This window comes from Doryrhamphus excisus, linkage group LG7, assembly GCF_037039965.1.
Source record: "Doryrhamphus excisus strain RoL-2023G ecotype Guam linkage group LG7, RoL_Dexc_Guam_v1.1, whole genome shotgun sequence".
NCBI lineage: Eukaryota > Metazoa > Chordata > Actinopteri > Syngnathiformes > Syngnathidae > Doryrhamphus > Doryrhamphus excisus.
This window is the reverse complement of record NC_136363.1, coordinates 19,844,259-19,865,852: the sequence shown is the minus strand read 5'-3', so window position 1 is coordinate 19,865,852 and position 21,594 is coordinate 19,844,259. Positions and strand designations below refer to the sequence as shown.

Sequence of the window (21,594 nt, the reverse complement as noted above, 5' to 3'; positions counted from 1 at the left end):
GTATGATTGACAGGCCACCTCCTGCAAGGGAGGAGCCTTGAAGCCTTTCAGATGATTGAAGCTGCCATTTTGGCCACAGGGACAAACTGGCGACATAACATCAGATACCCCTTCGGGGAGGGGTTGAAATTCTCTGCAGGCAGAAGTCGGTGGTGGTGATGGTGGCGGTGGGGGTGGAGGAGTGGGCGGGGGTCTTTCAAGAGCAAGGTTTGTCGCCCTCTTTGCTCCCAGCATGTCATATTTTTAATAAGGGCATTGAGTGTCCGCGCACGCCTCCAACGGCCTCCGTGACATTGTTCCGTGCTTCACAACTGCCAATCATCCTCACATCCAAGCTTTAGGTTGACGTGTTGGGATGAAGCTAAAATGCGCTAAAAATGCACTAAAGCTCATTGAATTTATTTATTTATTATATCTAAATAGATAATAATACTTTAATACTGTACTTTTATATATATATATAATATATTTAATATAATACTTTAATACTATAATAATTTATTAAAAATATTTAAATAATATAAATCTAAATTTATATATAATATAATAATGATAAATTATTATTAATAAATAAACTTATTTTAAAATAAAATCAATAGATATAATAATAACACATTTATGATTTATTTTTATAAATTTATATTTTATTATTATTTATGTATTTATTATATTTATTTAATTTATTACATAAATAATTAATGAATTTATTTTAAATCTAAATATATAATAATAATACACTTATTATTTATTTATGTCATTATTATATTGAAAATGAATGATTATGTAACAATAATTTAATAATTTAATAACTTAATAATTATTATTAGCTAGCTAGCTTCTCAACCCAGTGATTGCTGGGCACAACACTTGTGACTACAGACATAGTTTACCACCACATGTATGTGTGTGAATAATGGGTTCGCTTCATTGTGAAGTACTTTGGGTTGTGTATACTAGCTTAGCTCTGTTTTTGTCCTTGACGTGATTGGACCAATGCTAGTTCCCAGCATGCCTTGCAGCACTTGTTTTGTAAACGGTTGCGTTCGAGTTACTTACTTACCTGTTGCATGTTTTGCAGTCATATTTGTGAAGTCATGATTATTGTAGTTGGGTTGATTATTGCTTAAAATCTCTGACCATTAAAGTTCACCATAGTAGATAAGGGGGCCCCATGGGTTTGAGACCCCTGCATTATAGTGTCATCCCACCTGATAACTTTTTGAGAGTACCATCTCTTCTCGGTGCGCTCTGTCGCCAGGCAACCAGGACATGTTACTAATTGGGATGCCCGCTGAACTCGAGCTCAACTTTCACTCCTGGCGGCCGCCTTAAGGAGCCGTGACGTTCTGAAGCGGGACTTCAAACAGTGCTCCCGACGCACCGCCTGACAGCTGTCCCGCCGCCGCCGCCACCGCCGCCGTTGTCGTCGTTGCGCGTTTTGAAAAATCCCTCCTCTGCTGTAAAACGGGATGCCCTGCGTACACGTCTGAGCGTGTGAACACGCCGAACGACTCTAAAGTGCCGCTTTTCCATCTGATGCGGCGTGTGGAAAACATCAGGGGGTGATAGTACCTGCTGATGCACAATCTAACGCTTACACCGTTGCATATTCATGTCGGACAGAAATAGTTCACTTGCCAATAGCATCCTCTGCAAAAGCGATGCAGGTGCAGCCCAGGAAGGAACTTGCAATTTCCTTTTTTTTAAATAAAAAAGAATCGTCTCTCCATATGGAAGAGTTGCGTCCTTCGAGAGATGCCTTCCCTGCAGTGACGCTGATAAGGCCATGTGTGCAGGCGGAGAAGGATGAGGGGGGGTGCATCATGCTACAGTGGGTCCCAGCGGGGGAGCATGCTCCAGAACCAAAAGACAGAACAAGTGATCCATCATGAAACGGTGCTGCACACTAAGCTAATATACACAGTAGGAGGTGATCAATGAGTCGATGGCGGCTCGTGTTAGGAGTCACGCCCACGTGAACAACAACAAACACAGGGAGAGATAACGCATACATCATTATTCTTCAACAATAGGAATAGAAATAGTCAGTTCCAAGGTCAAACCCCTACTAAGTATGTATTTTAATAACTTAACCATGAGCTTATAGTGCACATTCTTATATTAGGACTCAATTATTGCCTACTTGGATGGTATGTTCCACCATTTTAGCTTGTACAGACGCTAAATTGGAAGAAGCCCAAAAAGTACCACTTCCACACTGGATGGGAGGAGTACTTTTATTCACTCTCATCTAACGTCACGTCTCAATACTTGATAATGTACCTTTTGTCTTTTAATATTTTTGACTAGTCGACCTCATTTGTTAATTTTCGAAAAACAGTGATACAGCGAGGGAACGATAATCGAACCGTGATTATGTGAGGGACAACTGTACATGGGGAAAAAAATTGTATTTGTCATATTTCAGATATTTATTCAAGATTTTTTTTGTGCAAAAAAAACATATTAACAGAATAAAAACCACCTTAAAAGGCAGCAGCTGTACCTTTACACCACCAGAAACTACGTATCTTTCCGCTAACCCTCTCCTGCTTGGAGCAGATTTAGCACTCCATGCTCTTCCCCATGGCAGCCATGCTTATATTGCACATTCTTATATTAGGACTCAATTAATGCCTACTAGGATGGTATGTTCCACCATTTTAGCTTGTACAGACGCTAAATTGAAAGAAGCCCAAAATGTACCACTTCCACACTGGATGGGAGGAGTACTTTTATTCACTCTCATCTAACATCATGTCTCAATACTTGATAATGTACCTTTTGTCTTTTAATATTTTTGACTAGTCGACCTCATTTGTTAATTTTCGAAAAACAGTGATACAGCGAGGGAACGATAATCGAACCGTGATTATGTGAGGGACAACTGTACATGGGAAAAAATGAATTTTGTATTTGTCGTATTTCATATATTTATTTAAGATTTTTTTAGTGCAAAATAACAAATTAACAGAATAAAAACCACCTTAAAAGGCAGCAGCTGTACCTTTACACCACCAGAAACTACGTATCTTTCCGCTAACCCTCTCCTGCTTTGAACAGATTTAGCACTCCATGCTCTTCCCCATGGCAGCCATGTTTATTATTTGCGCATTTGCCGAGAATGCGCCCCCTTGCGAGGAAAAAGTTTTGATAACTTCATATTTTATTACCAATGATATTTTGTAATATTTCAAAAATATGTATATTTAGATAGACCAGCTGTGGTACTTGTACCACAATCACTTATTTACTGTTTACTGTAATCCAGCAGTGCTCAAAGTGTGACTCCGGGAGGGGGGGCAAGAAATATAATACAATAACATAACATACAATAACTAATATAATAACAAGAAATCTTAAACTCTATTGCAATTTTACCAACATAACCATATTGATTGAACAGTACGCCTGTGCTGCTTTTATCTCGACCAAACCACCACACCGTACAAACGTTGGCTGTGACGGTTGTTGTCACATTACCCCGACATTGACATATTTTGAAGGTTCTGCAGTGTCGTTTTTTTAAAGTTCACATTGCCGGAAGGAACTTGTGCGCAGAAGCGTAACAACCTTGCTAGCATGCTTTTTTAAATGTGCAAATAAGATGGAAATGCAATCCGTTTGCAAATAGCGTGCCAAACGGCTGAAAGGAAAGAAATTAAGAGTGTTTTTAATGTCTTGATGCTAACGGCGTACTCACAGGAAGCCATTTGTATCGTGCTGGACTCGGGCACTGTTGGATCATTTGGAGTCTGTATTTTATTTCCATAAGGAATTGTGTTGCATTATTGTCATTGCGTGACTCTGCTATGTTTGTGCGTGTGCATGGAATTGTGCCAGGCTCTGTCTTCCGTGTTTTGGGCACGACTGACAAACAGAATGAATGCATCCCATAATCAGTTCACAGTTCCACATGTCCAAAAGGAGTAGGAAGAAGCAAAGCTTATTAAATCCTACCCCTCCATCTGGTACTTTTACAATCAGTAACTGTTACATTTGTTCACTTCCTGCTTTCCTAATATATTTAAAAATTGAATTGAATTAAATTAAATTAAATTAAATTAAATTAAATTAAATTAAATTAAATTAAATTAAATTAAATTAAATTAAATTAAATTAAATTAAATTAAATTAAATTAAATTAAATTAAATTAAATTAAATTAAATTAAATTAAATTAAATTCCTAGTGTTTCAAATGTACTTCTTCCTTGACATCATATTTCTCCTCTCTTGTAGAAAAGTATTGGATGACATTTTTAGCTAATTGGTTATTTTTAGCCTTATGCGTTATTTTAGCTGTTTGAAGATGAACTATATCAGCAATTTTAAGTATGTGTGATTTTAGAAATAAGGAGTTAGTATGTTCTCTGTGGGCGGCATTATGAATTATCCTTACTGGCCTTTTTTTGCAGTACATTTAGCGAGTGAAGATTGCTTTTCTAGTTATTACATCATATTTCCACACAATAAGTAAGATATGGTTGAACCAGAGCACAATAAAGAGTGTGATTGATTTCTGGCCACATTTTGTTGTATATTTGTAATATGAGGTAATATGATATTTTTTGTGATCCCCAGAAATTTTTCTTTCACTCTTTCAATGTTTACACAGTATATTTACATGGGTATGAGTGACGTGGGTATCAAAAAGGTTATGTAGTGGCACCACTTGTTTGATTCCCAGCTTTGCTTGCTGGCCTTCATGCTCAGCAAAGAGAGAGAGAGAGAGAGAGAGAGCTCTTTGGAACCACAGCGCCCTCTGGCGGACATTTGGTGTAACATTTTCCAGCGGTTCCACTCGCCTGGAAAACAATCAAAGTGTTGAACAGCGAAGCTGACGACGACGCAGATTACACACATGTACGGCGTCAGTGTGTGTGTGTGTGTGCGTGTGCGTGTGTGTATTCATACACGCCAGCACACGTCGACCCAACACCTTTACTGCTGCGTGGAATCTGGAATATTCATCATCCTCCTCTTCATCCTCATCTGGGAAGCTGATTTACTGTTTCCTGCGCACAATGTGGAAAAAAGGGAATACTTGAGGAGTGACGACAACTTTCCTTGCCTTTCCGAGGCATAAGAACTAAGCAGCGGTACAAGAAAGATTCAAAAGCCGCGACTGGGTGAGCCCATACGGCGCATACTCGCGGTGCTCTGCAGCCCCGGGGAAAGGGAGCGATGTCGCCCGCGGAGGAGCGTCGCTCGCCGGGGATCCGCTCCACAGATGCTGCGGTTCGGTCCGGTTGCTCGCGGTGCCTTTGGGCGCCACTGACGGGACCAGACACTGATTGGGGCTGACTGTTTGCGCCAATATTAAGAAGGATATTAAGTTTTGCTTTTTTTTTGTGTGCACTATTGGAAGTGAAGGACACGTTTGAAGAACATGTATTTTTTTGCAAAGTGCACTGAAGTTTGTTTAACAGGACTAATTTCTTGAAATCCCAAACAAAATCATGGCAGTGAAGTGGACTCTATATGTTTTCTTTTTATTCCCACTCTGGATAGCGTCTGCGGCATTTTCAGGGCTTCTAAACGCCACAGACAATGACTTTTTCCAGGATGACTTACTACAGGTCAAGCCGGCCCCCGACCGAGTTCCCAAACATGCGGCGTCGTCCCACCCTAACCTGTATTTTAGCCACGGGGACCTGTCGCTTATGAGGCAGAGATCTTCCACCACCCACAGCCACATATTTAAAGTCATCCGTGCGGCCGTTTTCACCATGTTATCCAACGCCGCTTATTATATTCCGCCCGCCAAACACGAGGCGTTCAAGAGCAAGTGGAATGAGATTTACGGGAATAACCTACCTCCGTTGGCTCTGTACTGCGTCCTAGTACCGGAGGACTCTTCCGCCATGCAGTTTCTTATCAAGTTCATGGACAGGATGGCGGAATACCCGGACTGGAAGGTGACCCCGGCGCCTAACGATGAAGTTCCTGTGGCGCATTCTCTCACCGGATTCGCCACCGCTTATGACTTTGTTTATTCCTACTTGGACAATCCGCGGAAGGATATTTACCTCAAAAAAATCCGATCCGTGACAGAGGAGATGTTTGAGCTCTCAAAGTACCGCGCGTGGGGTAAACAGTACCTACACAATCATCAGACCACGAATATACTCGCCATACTGATCGGCGCCATCGTGGTGGGTTCACATGACGACCAGGAGTCGATGATGTGGAAGCAAGTGGCGGTGAACTATATGGAGAAAACCATGTTTCTGTTAAATCACATCGTGGATGGCACGTTGGACGAGGGGGTCGCTTACGGGAGCTACACCGCCAAGTCCGTTATGCAGTACATCTTCTTGGCTCAACGGCACTTCAGCATCGAGAGCACTCAGAACAACTGGCTGCGGAAACACTTCTGGTTCTACTACGCTACCATTTTACCCGGTTTTCAAAGAACAGTCGGTATCGCCGACTCCAACTACAACTGGTTCTACGGGCCTGAGAGTCAGTTGGTGTTCCTGGACTCGTTCGTCATGAGGAACGGTACGGGAAACTGGCTAGCTCAGCAAATTCGGAAACACCGACCGAAGGACGGCCCCATGGGGCAGTCGTCGTCACAGCGTTGGGTCACGCTACACACCGAGTACATATGGTACGACGCCCGACTCATCCCGCAACCGCCGCAAGACTTTGGCAAAGCAAAGATGCATATTTTCTCGAATTGGGGCGTGGTCACCTACGGAGCTGGTCTACCCAGCGGTCAAGGAAACACGTTTGTGTCTTTTAAGTCTGGAAATCTTGGTGGGCGTGCGGTTTACGACATAGTCCACGAGAGACCCTACACTTGGTTGGACGGGTGGAACAGTTTCAACCCAGGTCACGAACACCCGGACCAGAATTCGTTCACATTCGCCCCCAACGGACAGGTTTTTGTCGCCGAGGCGCTTTACGGGCCAAAGTTCACCTACCTCAACAACGTTTTGGTGTTCGGTCCGTCTCCTAGCAGTCAATGTAACGCTCCGTGGGAGGGCCAGTTGGGCGAATGCGGAAAATGGCTGCACTGGACCGATAAAGGAGTGGGCGACACCAAGGGGGAAGTGATCACCGCCGCGTCGCATGGGGATACGATGTTTGTGAGCGGCGAAGCGGCGTCGGCGTACTCGTCGGCCATGAGACTGAAAAGCGTTTACAGAGCTCTGGTTCTGATGGACACCCAAACGCTTGTGGTGCTTGACCATGTGGAAAAGGAAACCGATTCACCTTTGACGTCGTTCAGCGCGTTTTTCCATAACCTCGATATCGACTTTAAATACGTCCCGTTCCGCTTCATGGACAGGTACAATGGCGCAATGATGGACGTGTGGGACGCCCATTATAAAATGTTTTGGTTCGACACCCACGGTCGCAGTCCTGATACTCGAATTCAGGAAGCGGAACAGTCGGCGGAGTTTAAAAAAAGATGGACTCAGTATGTTAATGTGACGTTCCCGATGACGGGCGCGGTTAGCAGAGCGGCGTATGTCTTTCACGGACCGTATGTCAAAGTGTCTAACTGTAAATTTGTCGATGCTAGCAAAAACGGCGTGACGTTGTCTTTAACGATCAATAACACCGAACGGTTGGTGTCCATAGCGACAAATTATAAAGATATCGGCGCCAGGTTTGATTATTTAGGATACGGCGGTCACTGTAAAATGGAGGATCGATATCAAATCACTCGATTCGGTCTCGGAACGCAAGTTCTACCCAAACAATCCAACAACGCTAATCAGTTGTTTGACTTTGCGTTCACGCTCAATTTGATGGCGGGTTTACTCCTATGCGTCGCCGCCGTTTTCCTCGCCGTGCATAGGAAGTTTTACGACATTTGCTTCAGGCTACGGCGCCTGATGCGGTACGCACTTCTCACCGTGCTCATACTGTGGCTAGTCGAGCTGCTTTTCGTGTCCAATAGCTGCGATCAGCTCCTATGTGGCGTGAAATGGAAAAGCCGGGGCGGACCGCAAGACCGGCGCCAGCTCGTTCTTCCCACCGTCCTCATAACAACCTTGCCCGGTTCAGGGTCGGACATCCTTAAGCACCTTTTTTACAACAGCACCGACTTTGTTTACATTAGAGTTCCCACTGAGCACATGGATATTCCGGAGACGGAGTTTGAGTTTGATTCCTTTGTGGATGCCTGTGAGTGGTCCCGGGTGGACGCCGAGCGAGGACGTTTTAAGATGATCCAAGGATGGTTGCATTCTCTGTCCCGCAACACTAAGCTGCATTTGCAGAACATTCAGCTAGCAGACGGTGGCTGGGGCGGCCTGACCCAGAAGGGCGGCTCCCCCCGCAACACAAAAAAAAGTACCAAACGGCGGGAGTCGTTGCGAGGCAGCCTCGACAGAGACGCGGAGTACATCAGGGCGATGAGGCGCCACCTTGCCGAGTACCCAAACAGTCGTGTTGTGCTGAACATGCGCAGTGGGAGCTGGGCGCTTAAACTGCCTTTTATTCAGGAGGTTGTTGGACCCCCCCTGAAGACCATCTATGTGCTGAGGGACCCTCGAGCATGGATTTATCTCATGTTGTATAAGAACCAGCCCAGCTTGTACTCCCTGAAGAACATCCCTCAGCACCTTTCCTTGATATTCAAGAAGGACGCCGTCGGGGATGGCTGCCCGAGCGTGGCGCCAGAATTTACCGCCCTCAGGAATCTGCTGGCTCATTCGGAAAGCGACCCGGTGGTGATACTGGCTCACTTGTGGTTGGCTCACACCTCCGCCGTGCTGAGGATCAGCCAGAACCTCCCCGAGGACTCGTACCTCCAAGTGCGCTTTGAGGACACGGTCAACTTCCCTCGAGAGACGGCCGAGAGCATTCACGCTTTCCTGGGGGTGCCGCTGTCCCCCGCCGCCCTCAACCAGCTGCAGTTTACCACTTCCACTAACTTGTTCAACCTCCTCTACGAGGGGGACATTTCCCCCGCCAACATCGATATGTGGCGGCAGAAGATGCAGCAAAGGGACGTGAAGCTAGTGGAGGACATATGCGGGGGCGTGATGAAGAGGGTGGGTTACGCTAAATGATTTGCACTGATTTGAAACTTGACATGGGGGACGGGGGGGCGACTGGGGATGTATGCTGTGTTTACTTCAAGGCTCCATTTTATATTAAAATGGACGTGCGGGCGCTTATGGATTCATTCTGTCTGAAATGTGTGTTGAATTATGATATCTGTGAGTCTTTTTTTGTCCTTAATCTGTGATGTCATTTGCAAAGATTGTGTTTGAGCACTGCTGAGGGATGTATTAATATGTCAATATCAAATTATCATATATTTATTGGCCATTTTTTTATTTTGACGCGCGCTGTCATGCTGCTTCCCTTTAAAACATTCATTCATTTGCTACAATTTTTCCTTGCGGGGGGGGGGGGGGGGGGGGGGGGCTGGAGCCTATCCAAGCTGTCTTCGCGCACAGAGATGGCCGAGGGTGGGATTGAACTGTGAGGCCTGTGTGCTAACCACTCGATCACCGTGCAACCAAGTCTTTCTCATTCATTCATTCATTTTCTACCGCTTATTCTCACAAGGTTGCGGGGGGGGTGCTGGAGCTTATCCCAGTTGTCTTGGGGCGAGAGGCGGGGTACACCCTGGACTGGTGGCCAGCCAATCACAGGGCACATATAGACAAACAACCATTCACACTCACATTCTTACCTATGGACAATTTGGAGTCGCTAATTAACCTAGCATGTTTTTGGAATATGGAAGGAAACCGGAGTACTCACACAAACTTCACACAGAGATGGTGAGGGTGGTATTGAACTCGGGTCTCCTAGCTATGAGGCCTGTGTGCTAACCACTCGATCACCGTGCAACCAAGTCTTTCTCATTCATTCATTCATTTTCTACCGCTTATTCTCACAAGGTTGCAGGGGGGTGCTGGAGCCTATCCCAGCTGTCTTCAGGCGAGAGGCGGGGTACACCCTGGACTGATGGCCAGCCAATCACAGGGCACATATAGACAAACAACCATTCACACTCACATTCATACCTATGGACAATTTGGAGTGGCTAATTAACCTAGCATGTTTTTGGAATGTGGGAGGAAACCGGAGTACTCACACAAACTTCACACAGAGATGGTGAGGGTGGTATTGAACTCGGGTCTCCTAGCTGTGAGGCCTGTGTGCTAACCACTCGATCACCGTGCAACCAAGTCTTTCACATAATATTGCAATTTAAGACCGGAAAACCGGAGTACCTGGAGAAAACCCACAAACGCCACACAGAGATGGCCGAGGGTGGGATTGAACTGAGGTCTCCTTGCTGTGAGGCCTGTGTGCTAACCACTTGATCACCGTGCAACCAAGTCTTTCTTCTAATAATACAATTTTAAAAAATGTTTATTGGATATATGTTTTGTTTGTCTCCCATAATTTGATGACTTAAAAAAATATTCAAAAATTAGAGCTTTTTTTTCTTAATATTTTGGTTTCATTCTTATAAAATTGCAGCTGACCAATCACTAGTTTTTTTGTAAGATGCTGGAGCATAATTCAGCTTTTCATGCACGGGGAGAACATGCAAACTCCACACAGAGATGGCCGAGGGTGGATTGGACCCTGGTCTCCTAGCTGTGAGATCTGCATGCTAACCACTTGATCACCGTGCAACCAAGTCTCATAATATTACAATTTAAAAAATGTTTCTTGGGTATTTTTTTTGTTTGTCTCCCATAATGTTATGACTTTAAAAAAATATTTAAAAATTAGAGATTTTTTTTCTTAATATTTTGGTTTCATTTTGGTAGCTGTGAGGTCAGCGCGCTAACCACTCCATCACCATGCAACCAAGTCTTTCTCATAATATTACAATTTAAAAAATGTTTCTTGGGTATTTTTTTTGTTTGTCTCCCATAATGTTATGACTTTAAAAAAATATTTAAAAATTAGAGCTTTTTTTTCTTAATATTTTGTTTTCATTTTGGTAGCTGTGAGGTCTGCGCGCTAACCACTCGTCCACCGTGCAGCCTTTTTTTTTTTTAAACAGAGAAATCTTATTTCTAAATGTACTTTTGCCTCCATTTTGAGTCGTAAGCCAGTCATGTTCATACGTCCACCGTCATGTCAGCGGAAGTACACACACACCTCGTAAAGATAGAAGTATGAAGTATTTCTACGTATCCCAAAGGAGCGTGCATGAATATGATTATTCAAACTCCCTTTGGCATTTATTGAATTAGATCAGAGGGAAGTGCTTAACGGGGATCAAACTGGAAAGAAAAGGAGAGGCTCTGTTAGCTGTGACACATTTCCAGTCAAAGCAATTTCCAAACCACCCCCCCCCCCTCAATCCACCCCCCGCCCCTTCAGCGGCTCGTATTAATCTGCAAAATGTCACAAATGAGGCGTTTGGCGGCTGAGGCGTGGAGGAAACGCAAACAGTTTCCATTTCCTGTCTCGCTCAATCAGACTTCTAATGATCTATTTTTTGTATTCTTAGAGAGGTGTTTTATTTTTGTGTGTGTGTGGGGGGGGGGATTCCGTCCGCCACACCTCGCTTAGCTATTACGTCTGGGGCATCACCTCCCGCTTCTGTGGCCTTGATTTATCGCAAAGGTTGTCCTGCAAGGTGCCGAGATGATGTAAGAGGAAATAAATTCATTCAATATGTGAGCCAACCCCTCCGTTTGGTTTGTGCATGGCTTTTCATTAGCTTGTGTGCGTTTTTGCTGTTGCGCTCATTAGCATTGGCCACCTGCACAACTTAATGAGGTCCAAACACTGCCGGTGTTTCTTGATATTTAGGCTTCAGAGGGTGAAAATGCGTTATTATATTTCCAGATGGATATTTAGTGTTGGATGGCATTCCGTTGTGCAGGTGTACCTAATGTTTTGTACAGTTTACTGTGTAGTTTGGGTCTTTTTCTGGCAGGTTAATGCTCACATTGGTCGTTTATGGCTTGTGCGCCGCAGGTTTGGTACACTTCCTGTACTCTTGGTAGCATTTGTGCCATTGCTTTGAATTTCTAAATACATGCTTAATAAATTTCATAATGAATGTAAACAAAAATTCAACATACAATATGCAGTAAATACTTTTTACCAACATAAAAATTTTGTAAAAATAATAAGTCCAGAATATACATAATTATTTTTTATAGAATAATATTCAATTACATTTATTATTTATTTTATTATTTAAATATTATTATTTAATTATTATTATTTACTAAAATTTATTATTTATTAAAACAAAAAATCATCATACAATATGCAGTAAATACCTTTTACCAACATAAAAATCTTAATAAAAATAATAATAGTCCAGAATGTACATAATTAGTTTTCATAGAATCATATTCAATTACATTTATAATTTATTTTATTATTTATTTTATTATTTAAATATTATTTAAATATAATTATTATTTATTAAAAATTATTATTATTTATTAAAACAAAAATTCAACATACAATATGCAGTAATTACCTTTTCCCAACATAAAAATCTTAATAAAAATAATAGTCCAGAATATACATAATTAGTTTTTATAGAATCATATTCAATTACATGTATTATTTATTTTATTATTTAAATATTATTATTTATTATTACTATTATTTATTATTAGTAGTAATATTTATTATTATTTATTCATTTAAATGTATTATTTATTTATTTAAGGTTATTATTTATTTAATTTTATTATTATCTATATATCGTATATTATATGTTATTGTATATTATTATTAATGTTTAAGTTTTATAGCGCCCCCTGCAGGCTATGGGGCCCTTAGCATTCATCTATATTGCTTTATGGGGCAGTCGGCTCTGACTATGAGGCAGAATAATCATATCATATGTATAATTATATTTAAAAATATATTTCTAAAACTACAGAAAACACAAAAAATCCTGCTATGTGTAATAATTAAAAAAAAATTCTTCTTTGTCTCTCGTATGTAAGCTCTTGTTGGAAACACCTGAGGCGAATATTTCCCTTGACGAATCTCGACTTGTTGTGGACTTTTTTTTTTTTATCATGAGGCCGCACCTTAACTTTCTCCTATTCTGTGTGTAGTTTTAGTTATTCATTTACTTTGCCTGCAGACATTTCAAACAGGAATAATGTCGCTTGACCTTTTTGGTAATAGAACAATGTAACAAGTCTCCACCTGATAGTAAAAAAAAAAAACATAAAAATTTCGACACAAATTTGCATACCGAATCCGTAAAAATGCATCACAGGAACTGATTTATAGATTTCTAGCTAATTGGATGTAATCGTTTATTGTGCGAGTTAGACATAACCGGTTGGGATCGTGCTTCTGTGTCTCCGAGGTAGCCGCAGGTGAGCCACATTAAAAATGAGACTTCCTCTTTCCGTGTATCCGTCTGTCCCCGGGAGAGCCGCTCCATCGCCGTCAGCTCATTAATTAACCTTTGCTGCAGTCGCCATCCATCAGCCCTTCACCCTGAGCCACCGTGAAGCTGGCAAAAAAAAAAAAAAACGAGGTCTTCGGGTCATCTCGTGGTGTGTTCGGATGCAGCGAGCGCCATCGGTAATAATAATCAACCGGGAATATAATAAGCGAGATGAAGCAAGGGATTCTGAGAGCGTACTTAAACCGAGACGTAAGTTTGATGTTAACTGAAAAAACGCTAACCGTGTTTGTTTGGTTTTTTTTTTACAATTTTCAGTTAACTAACTATTAATAGATAGCATTAGCAAGCTAGCTTCTTTGTTTAGTAGCTTAGGAACTCAGATGGACTCAGCCGGTGTATTAATAAAGCTGTATTGTACGCTAGTGGGAGAGCGTACTTAAACCGAGACGTAAGTTTGACCTTAACCGAAACACGCTAACCGAGGTTTCTCAGTGCATTATAATCCTTTCCCCCTCATCTTTGGTATCATTTGGCTTCTGATGTCCGCCTAGCAACAAGTGAACGTGACAAACGAAAAGTACATCCCCACAAATCGTTAAACGCAAAAAAAAAAAACAAAAACGAGGTATTCGGGTCATCTCGTGGTGTGTTCGGATGCAGCTAGCGCCATCGGTAATAATAATCAACCGGGAATATAATAAGCGAGATGAAGCAAGGGATTCTGAGAGCGTACTTAAACCGAGACGTAAGTTTGACGTTAACTGAAAAAACGCTAACCGTGTTTGTTTGTTTTTTTTTACAATTTTCAGTTAACTAACTATTAATAGATAGCATTAGCAAGCTAGCTTCTTTGTTTAGAAGCTTAGGAACTCAGATGAACTCAGCCGGTGTATTAATAAAGCTGTATTGTACGCTAGTGGGAGAGCGTACTTAAACCGAGACGTAAGTTTGACCTTAACCGAAACACGCTAACCGAGGTTTCTCAGTGCATTATAATCCTTTCCCCCTCATCTTTGGTATCATTTGGCTTCTGATGTCCGCCTAGCAACAAGTGAACGTGACAAACGAAAAGTACATCCCCACAAATCGTTAAACGCAAAAAAAAAAAAAACAAAAACGAGGTCTTCGGGTCTTTTCGTGGTGTGTTCGGATGCAGCTAGCGCCATCGGTAATAATAATCAACCGGGAATATAATAAGCGAGATGAAGCAAGGGATTCTGAGAGCGTACTTAAACCGAGACGTAAGTTTGACGTTAACTAAAAAAACGCTAACTGTGTTTGTTTGTTTTTTTTTTTACAATTTTCAGTTAACTATTAATAGATAGCATTAGCAAGCTAGCTTCTTTGTTAAGAAGCTTAGGAACTCAGATGGACTATTAATGGTGTATTAATAAAGCTGCATTGTACGCTAATGGGAAAGCGTACTTAAACCGAGACGTAAGTTTGACCTTAACCGAAACACGCTGAATTCTGAATATTAAAGCAAAAGCACGGACTTCCGGGATCACCTCCCGACCAAATAAATTAGCTTAAGTAAGAAAAAAAACAACAAAGTGAGGTTTAGCCGTTAGCTCTGCTCTGCTTTTATGAGCTCCGGTTGCCAGTCGAGACTCCAACATGTGAAGTTGTGTGTTGTTCCGAGGGCGTAAGATGAAATCCAGCTGGTCCAAGCTGGCAGGCGAGCAGGGGAGCGGCCCGTTTTTTTTTCCCCCGCAATGACACAGACCTTCATTACGGCTCTGCCAGATACCAGAACCCTAAAATCTTACAAGCTGTAGCCCGGCCTAAGATGTCCTACATTTATTTTTTTTTTTAAACACGACAAATGTTTTTCTGTGTTTTAGCAGTTCCGAGCGTTGATGGCTAATTAGTGGAACTCGTGTCTGGAGGAGGAGGAACTGCTGCTTTAAATGTGGAAGATTACAACACAACAACAGCTCCCAGACAGGAAATTAATGCAGGAACTTGACCGCCCGTGCACACTGACTCCTCACACACACACACACACACACACACACACACACCAAAAGTGTATTAAGTCAACTCACCTACTTCTCTGTTTACTTAAGTCTACTTCAAAGTCGCTGTCAAAAGTAAGGAAATATTAGCTTTTCATCGGGCAGTGACAATAGAAATATACTTTAGAGTAGTCTGTGTGCAGCTGAAGTGATGGAAGTGATGCTGCCTCCCAGCATGCTTTGCGGTACTTGTTTTGCAGCAAGCAAGTGTTTAGTTAAGCTAGTTGTCTTTCTCATAATATTACAATTAAAAAAATGTTTCTTGGATTTTTGTTTTGTTTGCTCCCATGATGTTATGACTTTAAAAAATATTCAAATTAGAGCTTTTTTTTTCTTAATATTTTGGTTTCATTCTTATAAAATTGCAGCTGACCAATAATCAGTTTTTTTGTAGGACGCTGGCGCATAATTCCGCTTTTTAGATCAGCTCAGGAGTGTGGTTTGTATTGGGAGTGATGTTGCCTCCCAGCATGTTTTGCAGCAAGCGCTCCAGTCACTTAAGTGTTTAGTTAAGCTAGTTGGCTAACTTGCTTGATGCTTGATTCCGGACTGTGTTTTTCACATTTTTATGTCCGGAATCAATCATCAGCAAAAAAAAAAAAAAAAAAAGGCCTGAGGAAATATATGCAACATTTTTTCAAGGCGTTAGCACAGTTCACTTCCTGTTTACATTTGCTGCTCGCGCCGGCTCAGCGTTTTATTATGTAAGGCGGCAGCTGAGCACACATGCATGCAAACAGCGCGGCTTTTCACAACGTATTAATACCCAAGCACGGGACACTGATGTGTTTAGCATTAAGAGTTAGCGCTAAAGGGAAGAAGAATAAATATAAGTGTTGTGTTGTGGTACGTGAGAAAATGTTAGCTTCAGGGGATCCCTTTATTATTATGCAATTTTTTACAATTTTCAGTTAACTAACTATTAATAGATAGCATAAGCAAAGCTATATAATAATAAAGCTGTATTGTACGCTAACAGGAGAGTGTACGTAAACCGAGACGTAAGTTTGACGTTAACTGAAAACACGCTAATCGTGTTTTTGTTTTTTTTTTTAACAATTTTCAGTTAACTAACTATTAATAGATAGCATTAGCAAGCTAGCTTCTTTGTTTAGAAGCTTAGGAACTCAGATGGACTCAGCCGGTGTATTAATAAAGCTGTATTGTACGCTAACGGGAGAGTGTACTTAAACCGAGACGTAAGTTTGACGTTAACTGAAAACACGCTAATCGTGTTTTTGTTTTTTTTTTTACAATTTTCAGTTAACTAACTATTAATAGATAGCATTAGCAAGCTAGCTTCTTTGTTTAGAAGCTTAGGAACTCAGATGGACTCAGCCGGTGTATTAATAAAACTGTATTGTACGTTTACGGGAGAGCGTACTTAAACCGAGACATAAGCTTGACGTTAACTGAAACACGCTAACCGTGTTTTTTTTTTTTTTTACAATTTTCAGTTAACTAACTATTAATAGATAGCATTAGCAAGCTAGCTTCTTTGTTTAGAAGCTTAAGAACTCAGATGGACTCAGCCGGTGTATTAATAAAACTGTATTGTACGCTAACGGGAGAGTGTACTTAAACCGAGACGTAAGTTTGACGTTAACTGAAAACACTCTAATCGTGTTTTTGTTTTTTTTTTTTTTAATTTTCAGTTAACTAACTATTAATAGATAGCATTAGCAAGCTAGCTTCTTTGTTTAGAAGCTTAGGAACTCAGATGGACTCAACCGGTGTATTAATAAAGCTGTATTGTACGCTAACGGGAGAGTGTACTTAAACCGAGACGTAAGTTTGACGTTAACTGAAAACACGCTAATCGTGTTTTTGTTTTTTTTTTTCACAATTTTCAGTTAACTAACTATTAATAGATAGCATTAGCAAGCTAGCTTCTTTGTTTAGAAGCTTAGGAACTCAGATGGACTCAGCCGGTGTATTAATAAAGCTGTATTGTACGCTAACGGGAGAGTGTACTTAAACCGAGACGTAAGTTTGACGTTAACTGAAACACGCTAACCGTGTTTTTGTTTTTACAATTTTCAGTTAACTAACTATTAATAGATAGCATTAGCAAGCTAGCTTCTTTGTTTAGAAGCTTAGGAACTCAGATGGACTCAGCCGGTGTATTAATAAAACTGTATTGTACGTTTACGGGAGAGCGTACTTAAACCGAGACGTAAGTTTGACGTTAACTGAAACACGCTAACCGTGTTTTTTTTTTTTTTTTACAATTTTCAGTTAACTAACTTTTAATAGATAGCATTAGCAAGCTAGCTTCTTTGTTTAGAAGCTTAAGAACTCAGATGGACTCAACCGGTGTATTAATAAAACTGTATTGTACGTTTACGGGAGAGCGTACTTAAACCGAGACATAAGCTTGACGTTAACTGAAACACGCTAACCGTGTTTTGTTTTTTTTTTTACAATTTTCAGTTAACTAACTATTAATAGATAGCATTAGCAAGCTAGCTTCTTTGTTTAGAAGCTTAAGAACTCAGATGGACTCAACCGGTGTATTAATAAAACTGTATTGTACGTTTACGGGAGAGCGTACTTAAACCGAGACGTAAGTTTGACGTTAACTGAAACACGCTAACCGTGTTTTTGTTTTTTTTTACAATTTTCAGTTAACTAACTATTAATAGATAGCATTAGCAAGCTAGCTTCTTTGTTTAGAAGCTTAAGAACTCAGATGGACTCAACCGGTGTATTAATAAAACTGTATTGTACGCTAACGGGAGAGTGTACTTAAACCGAGACGTAAGTTTGACGTTAACTGAAAACACGCTAATCGTGTTTTTGTTTTTTTTTTTTTTAATTTTCAGTTAACTAACTATTAATAGATAGCATTAGCAAGCTAGCTTCTTTGTTTAGAAGCTTAAGAACTCAGATGGACTCAGCCGGTGTATTAATAAAACTGTATTGTACGTTTACGGGAGAGTGTATGTAAACCGAGACGTAAGTTTGACCTTAACCGAAACACGCTAACCGAGGTTTCTCAGTGCATTATAATTCTTTCCTCTCGTCTTTGGAATCATTTGGCTTCTGATGTCCGCCTAGCAACAAGTGAACGTGACAAACGAAAAGTACATCCCCACAAATCGTTAGACGCGTTACCTTAACGACCCGTCGCCCCGCTGGTGAGCTGAGCGGTGACAAACGTCGGTTTGTCCCTCCGGTCCGAGCTGCCTCATTAAATGGCTGCCGAAGAGTGACTGGCTGCGGGGGCGATGCATTATTGATGAGGCGTGCTTGATTAATTGAAAATATCCTGGGCAGCGGAGGGGGGGGCAGTGGGTGTGTGTATTTAAGTGGCTCAGGATTGTGGGAACAACTTAATCACTTTTCTTCATTGTTATTCCACACACACTTACGGCGGATTGACTCTATGTATTTATATATATATATGTATTTTTATATAACCGTATGTATGAAAAATTATTAATTTGTCACATGATTACTATTCTACTCCTGAACCGCTAGACACAAAAGTGGGGAAAATGCTGCAAAATATACACCCCTACTGTGTTGCCTGTGCTATTCTTTTTAGGACAAATACACCACAAGGTGGTGCTGTTTTTTAACTCCATTAACTCTTGCTCAATATGCGCTAGCATGCTAACGTAGCCGAATCGCCATGAAATTTGGTACACACCTTTAGGGCACTGACAAGAATGTGTGTCGAATTTGAGCAAAATTGGTTGGAAAAAACATGGCCACCGACAAGCAAAAGTAACTTGTCAGACATTTTGACTTTGTTTACATAATATTATAACTTTTATACTTTTATAACTAATTCATTTTGTACTGCTTATCCTCATAAGGTGAGTGCTGGAGCCTATCCCAGTTGTCTTCCGGCGAGAAGCGGGGTACACCCTGGTCTGGTCGCCAGCCAATCACAGGGCACATATAGGCAAACAACCATTCACACTCACATTCATACCTATGGACAATTTGGATTTGCTAATTAGCCTAGCATGTTTTTGGAATGTGGGACGGAGCTTATCCTAGCTGTCTTCGGGCGAGAGGCGGGGTACACCCTGGACTGGTTTGCCAACCAATCACAGGGCACATATAGACAAACAACCATTCACACTCACATTCATACCTATGGACAATTTGGAGTCGCTAATTAGCCTAGCATGTTTTTGGAATGTGGGAGGAAACCGGAGTACCCGGGGTAAACCCACAAACTACACACAGAGATTGCCGAGGGTGGAATTGAACTCGGGTGTCCTAGCTGTGAGGCCTGTGTGCTAACCACTCGATCACCGTGCAACCAAGTCTTTCATATAATATTACAATTTAAGACCAGAAAACTGGAGTACCCGGAGAAAACCCACGCAAACTCCACACATAGGGTGGGATTAAACTCTGGTCTCCTAGCTGTGAGGCCTGTGTGCTAACCACTGGATCATCGTGCAACCAAGTCTTTCTCATAATATTACAATTAAAAAAATGTTTATTGAATATTTGTTTTGTTTGCTCCCAAGATAATATGACTTAAAAATATATTCAAATTAGATCTTTTTTTTCTTAATATTTTGATTTGATTCTTATAAAATTGCAGCTGACCAATCACCAGTTTTTTTTTGTAAGACGCTGGAGCATAATTCAGCTTTTTAGATCAGCTCACGTTTGAAAATCCCGAGGCGAGTCTCAATCAATTATTTTTGATAAACAAAAAAAAATTGCAGTGCGGTTGCCTCGAAACGTGTCAGAGATTTCAAAGCAGAACACTCGGGAATCGGACGAGTCACACCAAGTGTCGCATTAACGAGTCCCCGAGCTCACACCCGCCTTCGCTGTTGCTGTTTGCGCTCTCGTTTATGCTCTCTGGAGATGCCAGACGTAAACATGTCCCAAATACATGGCAACGTTCATCATGATCAATATCATCATCACTGTCAGTGTTGTTATTGATATTATTGGTCTTGGTCTTGATTGTGTGACGTTTGCCCCCCCCCCCCCCCCCCCCTCAACTTTTAACATGTTGTGGCACCACTCATTTGCACCTTTTCATACACCAGCTTCCTTCTTTTGAACGCCGCTCTGTTTGAACTCAATAACGCCGTTCGTTATTATCAACGTTATTATTCGGTGCCTTCACTCCGCTGCTTTTGTATTTTATGTATGATTTTTTTTTGTTTCAAAATGTGTGATCATTAAAATGTCGAAGCTCCGGGAGCCTCGCTGAGTCCAAAAAAAAAACAAAAAACTTGCCTTTTTAATGATCTTGTAACATTTTAGTGAACTACAAGGATGGTAAATTTAGTCTTGGCTAAAATATAGAATAAATGCTTGGTTTGAAGGGATGCACGGTGGACTAGTGGTTAGTGCCTCACAGCTAGGAGAGTTCAATCCCACCCTCGGACATCTCTGTGTGGAGTTTGCGTGTGTTTTCTCTGGGTACTGCGGTTTTTCGGTCTTAAATTGTAATATTATGAGAAAGTCTTGGTTGCACGGTGATCGAGTGGTTAGCACATAGGCCTTACCGCTAGGAGACCCAAGTTCAATCCCACCCTCGGCCATCTCCGTGTGGAGTTTGCATTTTCTCCGGGTACTCCGGTTTCCTCCCACATTCCAAAAACATGCTAGGTTAATTAGCGACTCCAAACTGTCCATAGGTATGAATGTGAGTGTGAATGGTTGTTTGTCTATATGTGCCCTGTGATTGGCTGGCGACCAGTCCAGGGTGTAGAGACAGCTGGGATAGGCTCCCACACACGGTAGAAAATGAATGAATGCTTGGTTTGAACATTTTTTGTAATGATAATAATCAGCCAAAAACAACAATGGCCGACTACATTGTTCCTGTTTTGTTTCAGATTATTATCAACAAAGCCATGTGGCTGACGGCGGTTAATTGGTTCCGGACTCCAACGTGAGTATTTCTGAACATTATTAGAGCCTTGTAGACATGAAATAACACCCCTATAGGCACCTTTATATACATGATATACATTATATTTTAGAATGTTATATACAGCATTTTGTAAATATCACTGTTTTTGTTAACATGAAAAGGATGACATTTAATTGTGATTAATCACAATCTGCAGCAAATTAATCTAATACGTTTTAACTGTTTGACAGCGCTGCAAAAAGTATTTATTATTATTACACAATTATTATTGTGAATTTGTTGATTTTTTATTGTTTATTATTATTAGTAGTAGTAGTAGTATTATTATTATTTATTGTTAATTATTATTATTGTAATTTTGCGTGACACA

The 21,594-nt window shown here is 41.1% G+C and overlaps 2 protein-coding genes across 3 annotated transcripts in view; both read left to right on the top strand.

Annotated features, from left to right (window-relative positions):
- Positions 1 to 21,594, top strand: part of tmx3b (thioredoxin related transmembrane protein 3b) — a 136,463-nt gene that overhangs the window by 104,897 nt on the left and 9,972 nt on the right. Inside the window, exon 17 of one of the 2 annotated variants that reach the window (XR_009120480.2) lies at positions 21,187 to 21,319. The exons of the other annotated variant lie outside the window; for it this stretch is intronic. The gene's annotated coding sequence lies outside the window, so the exon portion shown is untranslated. Of the gene's footprint in view, positions 1 to 21,186; positions 21,320 to 21,594 lie in introns of those variants that run through there. 2 annotated transcript variants of the gene reach the window in all.
- dselb (dermatan sulfate epimerase like b) lies at positions 4,818 to 9,049 on the top strand. Its single transcript, XM_058059551.2, has one exon. It carries the CDS (start codon positions 5,461 to 5,463, stop codon positions 9,031 to 9,033), a length of 3,573 nt encoding a protein of 1,190 aa, XP_057915534.2. The 5' UTR covers positions 4,818 to 5,460; the 3' UTR covers positions 9,034 to 9,049.

Coding starts and splice junctions, on each gene's coding strand:
- dselb (XM_058059551.2), top strand. CDS start 5,461: ATGGCAGTGAAGTGGACTCTATATGTTTTCTTTTTATTCCCACTCTGG.